At 47.3% G+C, this 11320-nt stretch overlaps 1 protein-coding gene across 1 annotated transcript; it reads right to left on the reverse strand.

The window, feature by feature from the left end:
* Window positions 1-481: 481 nt before the first annotated feature.
* Window positions 482-5062, reverse strand: LOC116622421 (putative zinc finger and SCAN domain-containing protein 5D; the record flags this gene model as incomplete). Its single annotated transcript, XM_032388891.1, has 5 exons — window positions 4679-5062; window positions 3024-3230; window positions 1950-2100; window positions 1010-1485; window positions 482-493 (listed from the first exon to the last, which is right to left on the reverse strand). Coding segments are annotated over exons 1-5 (1230 nt in total), but the record flags the coding sequence as incomplete, so codon positions are not given.
* Between the last annotated feature and the right edge of the window lie 6258 nt (window positions 5063-11320).

An 11320-nucleotide genomic window follows, 5' to 3' on the forward strand; every position in this document is an offset into this window, starting at 1 on the left:
GGGTGCAGGTGACAAAGAGATTTGAACAGGCAGAGCACAAAGGATTTTTAGGGCAGAGAAACTACTCTGCATGAGACCATAACGGTGGGTGCACGTCATGCGTCTGTCTAAACCCAGGGAAGGTACAACACTGACTGACCCCTGAACTCTGGGCTTTGGGGGACAATAACATCAGCGTAGGCTCATAATTTGTAGCAAACGTACCACTCTGGGGGGGATGCTGATGGTAAGGGAGGATGTGTTTGAGTGGGGACGGGGGAGTCTCTGGGAAATCTCTGTACTTTGTGCTCAGTTTTGTTGTGAAACTAAACCTGTTCTAAAAAATGTCTTTAAAAAAAGTTGGGGGCGCCTGGGTGGTTCAGTTGTTAAGCATCTGCCTTCGGCTCAGGTCATGATCCCAGGGTCCTGGGATCGAGTCCCCCATCGGGCTCTCTGCTCAGCAGGAAGCCTGCTTTTCCCTCTGCATGCTGCTCCCCCTGCTTGTGCTTTCTCTCTCTGATAAATTTAAAAAAAAAAATCTTAAAAAAAAAAAGTTGCTTAGTGATTATTTGATAAATGATTCAGAATGTGTTTATACTTACAACGTGTTCATCTGAAATTCAAGAATCATGGGGTATCTCCTATTTAATCTGGCCGCCTTACTTGGATCATCCTATTTTACAAGGAAATAAAGGACAACGGGATAACAATCCACAGCCACAATTTTATAAGGAAATATTGAAAACAAGACTTGCCTTTATTGCAACAGTAGCAACATAAACCAAAAAGCTTACAAGGAAACAATGGGACATAATTAAACAGAAAATGAAAACCAACAGGGAAGATGTCATCATTCCAAGATCCTCATAATTAACGTTTACGGAACATCTGTTGTGTTCCAGAAACCTTGCAAGTGCTCAAGACGTCCCATGTCATTTTTACAAAAATCAGTGACAGGTCACCATAAACTTCCTTCTTGGGGCTGATGGGACTTGGACCCGATCATGGACTCGTCAGGAAGTCACTTTGCATGTGTTTTTTGGTGGCGTTTAAAAGTTCCCAGCTGACGAAAGGCGCAGTTACACTCGTGACACGTGTAGGGTTTTAATCCCGAGTGGATGCGTCGGTGGACGTTGAGGTTCCCTTTGTGGCTAAACGTTTTCCCGCAGTCTTCACACGGGTAAGGCTTCTCCTTTGTATGGACCCTCCAGTGACTCCGCAGGGTGGAGTCGTGGGTGAACGTCTTGTGGCAGAGTTCACAGGAGTACGGCTTCTCGCCTGTGTGGATTCGCTGGTGGACTCGGAGGTCTGAAGGCTGCATGAAACCCCCAGAACAGGTATCGCATTTGAAAGGCCTCTCTCCCGTGTGTGTCCTCCAGTGAGTGTAAAACTGGGACTTATAACGAAATCCTTTCTGACATATGCTGCATAGGGCTGGTGTCTGTCCCGTGGTTTTTTCCCCAACAGGATGGACCGAATGGGACACAGGTTGAGCTGAGAATTCTCCTTTGGCCAAATATGGGGTCCCCTCTTGGGGCACTTCTTTGGAAATGGAGGTGTTGTCCAGTTTTCTTCCTTTGGGATTTCTTGGACTCTTCTGAGAATCTCTTTTGTTCCCACTCCAAGTGGAAATTTGTCTCTCTGAAACGTGGGTGGGAGGTGTGTCGGCATTCACATTCATAATACCGGTTCCTTCTTGGAGATTCTTCCCACCGTCTGCCCTCGTAGAATCTGTTGAACGAGGGTTAACACACAACACTTAATAAAGAGCATTTTCAATGATACCAACCTCGTTTGAACCGAACACTGCTGTGGGCTGAGAACTTCCCATCAACCAACAAACCTGGGATGGGGTTGTACGTAGGACACTGTGGACAGTCAGTGATAGAGAAGACTTGACATTTCAGAGCTCCCTCCCCAGCATAGGAAGAAGTCACTAACTCCTCTGAATTTCCAGTTTCCATGCTCACCAGGACCCTGCAGAAGCTGAGGCTCTTGGGATGTCAGTATTGTTGTCTCCTCCAGATCTTCCATCAGATTCTTCTTCAAGTTCTCCTTGGGTCTCAGGCCCTCCCATACATCTTTCCCAGGAATGGTCTCTGGCAGGAGAACGTTCTGTCCCTGACAATGGGCAACCAAGTGTAGTTACCAACATGTCTAACTTCGGGTGTGGGAAGCTCTTGTCTCCTCTTTCCCCATCCTGCCCACCTCCCTAATCTGAGACACCAACTTTCTCAATAATACAGTGTGTGGATGTGTCCAGGCTTCCTCTGGGCCACTCATCACTCCCTGTCGATAACCAGTACCCACCATGCCTTTAAATCATGTCCACACATCGCAGCCTTTACGCTTAATTCTGAGCACTCCTCCTCAGGTCATCCGGCTTCCCCTGCCTTACTCGGGAAGCAAGGTGGCTCTAGGTCCAGGTGTCCCTACTCAGCACTACTGATATTTTGGTTGGATGATTCCCTGTTGTGAGGCTGTCCTGTGCATTGTGGGATGATCGATTATAGCAGCATCCCTGGTTTCTACCCACTAATGTCAATTCCATCCTCCAACCCCACCTCCATTCTGACAATGGAAAAAGGTCTCCGGACACTTGCAAATGTCTTCCAGAGGCAAAACAACTCCAGGTGAGAACCACTCCCTTAACGTAACGTATTGACTATAGTCATTTCCAAAACGTGTCCTTTGTCCGATTGTCATTTCATGGGATGCCTGAGGAAATCGGCTATGGAAAAATCAGCCTTCAGTTCGTTACCCCGTGGCAAACTAACCTAGCACCATTTCATTGAGACTATTTCTTTCTTCCTACCCTTAACCCTAAAAGAGCTTCAATGGCAGATGGGCAAAGGCTGAGGAGTCTTCATTCTCCAGAGGCTCAGAGATGTCTATGGGCTTGATGCAATCATGGGAATTCCTAGGGTCAATGGGTCCAGTTCTGTGCTCTGCCACTATCCCAATTATTCCCCAGCTACCCCCACCGCTTCTTCCCGTCCCTTCTGCCACCACTCCCTAGAGATTGGGGAGGGTGTCACACTCACCTGCCCCGTTGACGGTTCATTGACTCCTGGCAGATTCTGCAGCTCTCTGCTAACCTTCTGGCTTTCCTCTGGACGTGTCTCGCTCACAGAGGATTGGGGCTTCTTGGACAAGTCCGTCACGAGGTCCATGTCACTGCCCTCAGCTTCAGCCATCTGAGCATCTGAACTTTGCACAAGAAATTCCTGTCCTTGTAAGGTGACTATGGTCTGGGGGGGCAAGGATCAACCAAGATCAGACTCACTGAGAACCGGAACGTAGCTCTGACTGTATGAAGCTACCATACACTCACACATTGTTGGAATTTCTTGTTTAAAACGGCAACCTCCCAAGGTGTGACAACCAAAACTGTCTCCAAACAGTGTCAAATGCACCCTAGGGGGTGAAGGTGGACTTACCCCATCCCCTTGTGTTGGACAACCATTGGCCTAGCCACAATATCTAATCAACTTCAACACAACCCCATTTGCCCCCCACCACCTCAGCTAATAGCCCTCAAACCATCATCCTAAAGCATGCCTTGTCCACTCCTGACCTCGAGCACATGAGGTATGTTGCGGTGAGAAATCCAACACCGCGCCCAAGTGAGATTTCACACGCTTGGCTTCCATCTCATTCAGCCGGTCTTAAGAATTCCTTTATCTATCATCCCAGATTAACATCTTAGAGTTGCCATGGCTATTCTCCCACAATGTTGTCGAAGCTCCTAATTCCCATTCTCGGCTCACCCCTGGAGAATTTCATCGCCTACCGGAGTGCTCAGGGAAGGGAGGATTGCCATGTTGGACCCGGTTCCCTCCTGCCCACTTACAAAATTACCTACAGAGGAGCCCGTCTCCCCATGACTGGTGCTATACACCAAGTCCCATCCCCTCCTAGATCCTGCAGACCCTTGCTTTTTCTACAAAGCATACAGGCGCCCTCCAGCCACCACAATGGAAAATGTTCCAACGTAAGGTCTTACCTGGTCTGGAGAGTCTTACCTGCGAGCCATTTTGACCGCTCTCGGAGGGACATTTGGCAAGCACCAGAGATTTCGTTTTGTTTTTTACTTTCACAACCAGGGCGAGGTTGCCATCGACATCAAGGATGCCACTAGACACTACGATGCCCAGGGAAGCCCCCGAGGATGATCCATCCCAGTGTCACTAGTGGATCTGAGACCCCCATCGAGTTGGAAGCCTACTATCCCACCCTCCTCCTTTCCTCAGCATCATCCCAGGACTCTAGTTACCATGACAACGTAGCGCCCCTCTCTGTAAATTGTAGCCACTTTACTCAGGTAGGACCACTTTTAAGAGGGTCTCTGGAGATGTCAAGAATTATAAATGTAATGGACTGGACCGGTTACGGGCTCCTTTCTCCTGGAGCCTCTGGAATGTCCCTTACACAACTGTCTTCCACGAGAGGTCGTGTAGGGTGAATGATGGCAAAGTGCATAGACTCCTGAAACCCACCAGAGGCTAGTAACCTCCCATCTCCTCCCTGTCGTGACAGCCATAAATGTCTCTCGACATTGCCGAGTGTCTCCTGAGGGGCACACTGTCTCCCACACTGACCCAGAAGAAAGCCCCCATGTCCTTTCTAGTCCAAGGGCACCGTGCAGCCCCCACACCAGCTCCCCCTTCCCTGTTCCCGTCAGGAGGGCCCTGCTCACCCATTTCTTGGGGGTCCGGTTGCTTCTCAGCAGGTCCCGCAAGTCTTTGCAGCTCTGCACACCACTTTCCTTGACTAAGACCTGAAGCTCCTGAGGCATGGAGATCATGAACTGCTCCATCACCAGCGTGTCCAGGATCTGCTCCTTGGTGTGAAGGTCCGGCCTTAGCCACAAGTAGCAGAGCTCACAGAGCCTCCCCAGGTCGTCGAGGGGGTCCGACTGCTCGGAGCTCGTAAACGCCCTGAAGCTCAGGTGCCAAGACTCACAGTTGCCGTCCTGCCTCCCAGTGAGGGCTCCCGGCGATGGTAGAGATTGCGGCAGCTCTGACCCGGGGCTGCCTTGGGGTTTCTCCTGACCCCCTGGAAATGTCTGGTCTGTAGCCATATTGACCGGAGAATTTTCCGGTATGACTCTGCAAACTCTCTAGAAGCTGGTGCCTAATCAAGACCTACCTAAAGGGATTTACTCTGGTTTTCCTCAGCAATGGACCCGCTGTTTGTTCAGAAGTCGGGGGGGAAAAAAGAATGAACCACATTAGTTTAACTTCTTACCCACCCCCTCCCCTCCAAACCCTTCACCCCAACACTAGACACCGTCCCCAACTGGTCCTGTATTAAATACCGTGGAAAGTAACCCCCACTATTATTTTTCCAATGTCCACCTTTATAGTATAAAAGGTGGTTTCAAAGGTCTGAATGGCCCCCTAGATTCTGAGCTTTAAATGTACAGAGGTGGGCCCAGTTTTCTCATCTGTATGTTGGGACAATATCATTCTTTGCAGAATACAGAAAAATATTTACAACCTGAGAATTTCATGTGGTGTAGTAACACTGGAAATATTAATCTAAGATGGTCCCCCAACACATTTCCTTGTTGATCCCAGGATATTGCTTTGTTCCAGGAAAGGGAGGACTCAGAAGAGTCCTAACAGGCTTAACAGATACTTTGTTACTGTGGTAAGATGCACCTGGCACCTAACACAAAATTCACCATTTTTAACTCTTAAAATGCACAACTTTGCGGCACTACTCACATTTGCAGTGCTATGCAACCATTCACCGCTGTCTAGTTCCAGGATTTATTCATCCCCCCAAAGGAAACCCTGTCCCCCTGGAGCAGGCGCTGCCCCCTTCCCCACCCCCACCCCCAGGCAATCCGTTAATCTGCGCTCGGTCTCTATGGGTTAAATACCTTAATCTCATCCCAGAAAACGGATTTAAAATCCAACGCTCTTTGAAATTTTCAAAAAGCAAGATTTTGAGAGAGAAGAGCTTTTAGGAGGTTCTCAACCTAGCTTCCAAAGGCAAGAACCACCTTGATAATCTGCAGATATCCATTTTATTCCAAGAACAACAGCTACGTGGGGCGTCTGCCTTCGGCTTAGGTAATGATTCCAGGGTCCTGCGATTGAGCCCTGCTCAGCGGGAGCCTGCTTATCCCCTCTCCCTCTGCCCCTCCCCCCTGCTTGGCAGTGTGCTCTCTCCCAAATAAAAATCTTAAAAAAAGAAAAAGAACAACAGCTACAGAAAAATGCAACCCACACTTTCCTTCTAGTGAGAGGTCAGGGGTCAACCTGAGGAAGGGATGAAGACTTGGGGGTACTCAGCAGGCCCCTGAGAGCCACGTGGCACCCAGGTAGAGAAAGGGGCTTTAATCCTGGCTGGGCTAGTAGGTTGATAAAAGGTCCTTATTTAAAGGTTTGGTTTTTACCCTGTGGAGAACAAAAACCCGGCGATGTGTTTTTAAGCAACAGTATGGCAAGTTTAGAAATCTCAGGAGAACCACGTGCCACACGGAATTCAAAGCTAATACATTTGCCTAAAATCCCTAATAGTCAACTTTTGTCCTATTTCAGATCATTGGGGAAGGCTACTTCAGCCCAGTGTTGTTTTAATCCCATGTTTTAGCTTCATTTAGCTGTTAGCTAAGTCAATCAGCTCTTGGGAGGCCATAATCCTTCTCCATAACTTGGGGACAATAAAACCTACCTCTTACATTGTCTGAGGATAAAATAAGAGGATGCCGAGCACATGCCCAGCACATCTTTACCCAATGGTAAAAAATGGAGTGACCAACATCTAGAGCTGTAATTCTCAACCAAGGGTGATTTGCCCTACTCCCCTTGGCACCTCGGGACCCTGGGCAACATCTGGAGACATTTTTGGATGTCATGACCTGGACATGGGGGAGGCAGATGGGGGGATACCCCTAAATAGCCTACAGTGCACAGGACAGACCCCCAACTCCCCTCCCCACACAAAACAACAAAAAAATCATCTGGCCAAAAATACCATCTGAGGTTGAGAAACCCTGGTTCAAAGTATAAACCACACATACCACGAATCAAATCATACCATAATGATTCAAAGTTAATAATGGGGTATAGGAAGATCCTTTGCTTTCGCAAGACCTTGGAGCTAATGCATAGTGAATACAGACCCAAATCCTCCTGGTACCAACCTCCATCCGTCCATCCCAGGTCCCAAGCACCCTTAGACGGCCCCACCCGTAACTTACCTTGTAAGTTACCTGTCTCCAGGTCTTCCTGCCTCCAGCCGAGACTCACTCTCCAACAGCCTTGAGCTGAAATACACAGCTCTGTTTATATACCGCTAGAGAAACCCCAGACTTCCTGTTACCTCATCAGCCCAAAGATTAGTTTAAGGCCATGGAATGAACCACTGAAGATGGCAGCGTGGATTACAATTCCCACTGAAACTCCATCAAGAGAAAAAAAAAAAAAAAAAGGAATTTATTAAATAAGTTTACTTGGAAACAATATTTGTTTTCCTGGTCTACTGAATTATTTATCATATGCCTGAAGCATTCAAAGGAGTCAGGGAACGTAGAGCTGCAAGTTTTAAGCACTTTGGGTCAAGATTTTATTTATTTATTTATTATTTTTTTTTTTTAAAGATTTTATTTATTTATTTGAGACAGAATGAGAGAGAGAGAGAGCACATGAGAGGGGGGAGGGTCAGAGGCAGAAGCAGACTCCCCGCTGAGCAGAGAGCCCGATGTGGGACTCGATCCCGGGACTCCAGGATCATGACCTGAGCCGAAGGCAGTCGCTTAACCAACTGAGCCACCCAGGCGCCCCAAGATTTTATTTAAAATGAGCTGACAAGGCAAAGCGTGAGAGGTAGGTATTTAGAAAACTAGAGGTTGCATGTGAGTAGAGAAAAGTACAACATCATACCCATTTTGCAGGTTGAGCTTTTCCTAAATGCCAAAGGCAGAGCTAACTCATCAAATCAAGAACGTGTGAAGAGATGGGAGGCTGGTATCAAACCAGTGATTTAATCTAGTTCAGGGGGTGCCTGGGTGGTTCAGTCCGTGGGTCATGCGACTCCTGATCTCAGGGTTGTGAGTTCGAGCCCTGTACTGGGTATAGAGATTACTTACAAATAAAAAATAAAACCTTCAAAAAAAAATAATCTAGCTCAAGCAAAGCTCTAACACATTAATTCCAAGGTATTGAAAAATGAAAAGTAATTATTGATACATAAAGAATATTCGTGATTTTTTAAAACTTATTTTTACTATTTTTCAATATCTTGGGATTAATACCTTAAAGCTTTGCTCAAACTAGTTTAAATCACTGATTTGATATGTCAACTTACCCTTTTACAAAAACAATGCAAAGCAGACAAAAGCACGTAGACACGGCTCTGTATTCCTTTTCTCCCTGAGTGGGGAAGGTGGTTTTGAGATACATGAGGCTTCTCTGTGGACCTTCTTGTCCCCCTGAATCAGGTCTCATAAATTCTGAAAAGCTATAATGGTGGGTCTGCATGTTACCGCATGAATTTTAATCAAGGATTGGGCATGACTGGGTTACAATTTTGGAAGCTCTCCGTGTCCATCAAATCATAACAAGTCCATTCAGATAGTGAACTTTTTTGTGTTAACATTTCAGATGAATTGGAAGGCTCCTGGCTTTGGATGATTCTGGGGGCCCAAGAGAGTCTCTAAACCCTGCAAACCTCAGACTCCTTGGGAGCAGAATGGTGGCTTTCTGGCCACATAAACTCTGCCCTTTCATCCTGAGTCCAGTACATGGGGGACCCACCACCAAATCGGATTCAGAATCTGACCACTCATCCCCTCACTGCTGCCTCTTCTAATCTCTCTGGGACCTGGACCTTTGCTGCCGCTTCCAGAATGGTCCCCTCTGCCCTCCTGCCCCTGAGGGCTGCGTTCCCTGTGGCCCCAGATTCTGTGACGAGAACCCAGCCATACATTTCACTGCCCTTCAGAACCGACCCATAGTTTGCAGAGCACTTGGAGGAGAAGCCTTGTCCTTTCTCTGCACCCAGAGGCCTTTAGCATCTCACCTGCATGCTCCCCCTTTCTCAGCCCCCTCCTCAGCCCCCTCCTCGCTGCCTGAGCAAGCCTGGCATGCTTCTGCTCTGGGACTTTGTCCACGGGGTCTTGCTCCGTGGACTGGAATGCGCTCTGCCCACAGGATGCCAGGAGCACCCCTCGGCTGTGACACCCAGAAATGTCCACACACAGTGCCCAATTGTTCCCTGGACTTGCCCTAGTAGAGAACCTTCACGAACCTGGTTTATTTTATTTTATTTTCAAGTAGGCTCCACGCCCAGCGCGGAGCCCAACGCAGCGGCCTAACCTCACAACCCTGAGATCAAGACCTGAGCTGAGATCAGAGAGTCAGACTCCTAACCGACTGAGCCACCCAGGCATCCAGAGCCTGGTTTATTCTTATTCTTATTATTTACCACCATCATACAAATTGTGCATTTACTTGCTTATATTTCCTTATTGCTGGTGTTCCCCAGTATTCACTGCAAGCTTCATAAGATCTGGTGCCCTGTTCCATTTACTGAGTCAGCACTGAGGTTGATGCTTGGGACCTAGAACAGCGTTTGCCCAGTAGATGCTCCATATATAAATACTGATAAATAGATTGGATAGATGACAGATAGATCTATAGGTAGATACATACCTACACACACACAGAGGTGACACATCCAAGGTTCTGGACTATTTCTTTTTTTTTTTTTTTTTAATTTATTTATTTGAGAGAGAGAGAATGAGAGAGAGCACATGAGAGGGGGGAGGGTCAGAGGGAGAAGCAGACTCCCTGCCGAGCAGGGAGCCCGATGCGGGACTCGATCCAGGGACTCCAGGATCATGACCTGAGCCGAAGGCAGTCGCTTAACCAACTGAGCCACCCAGGCGCCCGGTTCTGGACTATTTCTTAAGATCTTCTAATTTTTTCTGCGACTATAAATGACCTCATATAACTGGTACGGAGGTACTTTTCTTTCGCGCCCCCCATTGAGACGAATATCTGCCTGGATAGAAAATTACAGATTTACATTGTTTTCCTTCAACTCCTGAAAAGTATTTGCTGCACTGTCAGCTGCACCCAGTGTTGCCACCAGAAAGCCATATAAGCCTTCCTGCGGAAATGATTTGGATTTTTCTTTCTTTTAGGCATTTTTGAAATTCATTCGTTTGTGACCACGTGTAAATTTTTCCTGTTCAGCCTAAAGAACACTACGGGTCTGAGAGCTCTTTCATCTTTAAACGTATGAAATTTATCTTTATGATTTCTTACAAATATTTCCTCCTCTCCCTTCTCATGTTCCCCTCGAGTAGGGCCTGGATTCTTCATGCTTTCTCACTTCTGGAAGAGTCTCCAATGTTTTGTTCCTCTTCTCTAATTTCTCTTGTTGTGTCTGTTCTGCCATATTTCCCACCCACGGTGTTCCTTCAGCTATCGCATATTTTTCTTAATTAATATTCATTGCATTTAAAAATTTTTTAAATTCTTACTTCGTGTTGCTGATTTATGTTTCTTATGTTTATTTATATTTCTTGGACAACAGTTGCAATACCCCCGTTTCTGAAAGTAGCTGTAACCCAGCTTTTATATTCTTTGTTGATTTTTTTATAAAGATTTTTATTTATGTATTTGACAGAGAGAGACAGCGAGAGAGGGAACACAAGTCAGGGGGAGGGGCAGGGGGAGAAGCAGGCGTCCCGCGGAGCAGGGAGCCCGATGTGGGGCTCGATCCCAGGACCCTGAGATCATGACCTGAGCCGAAGGCAGACGCTTAACGACTGAGCCACCCAGGCGCCCCTCTTTGTTGATTTTTTTTTAATTAGCTGTGTCCTTATTTGGCCCCATGAGTTAGTATCCTTTAGGATAGGATAATTTCGCCCCACGTGAACATTCAACAATGTCTAGAGACGTGTTTGGTTGTCACAACTGGGGAGAGGGTGCTCCTGCCATCTTGACGTAGAGACCAGGATGCTGCTCAACATCCTATCATGCACAGGACGGCCCCACATAAAGAATGATCCCAACCAAAATGTCCAGAGTGCCGAGGTTGAGAAACCCCAGAAGAGGGGTACTTACTCTAGCTGATAAACCTGGCAAAATCCAGTAAGCCGGACACTGACCTGTTCCAGCTCCAATACCCTCAGTGACAGGTTAATTCACAGTTCACGCGCCTTTGGTGTAATCCTACCAAGTAAAACCTCAGATCGGGGCCTCAGTGGAAGGAAGCACTCGATACACCTGAGGTTCTCAGCCAGCGTTCACCAGGAACACAGAGAGCCAACAAGACCACCCATGGCTTTGCCCCACCCTCCGATCATTTGGTCTGA

This window comes from Phoca vitulina, unplaced genomic scaffold, assembly GCF_004348235.1.
Source record: "Phoca vitulina isolate PV1807 unplaced genomic scaffold, GSC_HSeal_1.0 scaffold52, whole genome shotgun sequence".
NCBI classification, from domain to species: Eukaryota; Metazoa; Chordata; class Mammalia; order Carnivora; family Phocidae; genus Phoca; species Phoca vitulina.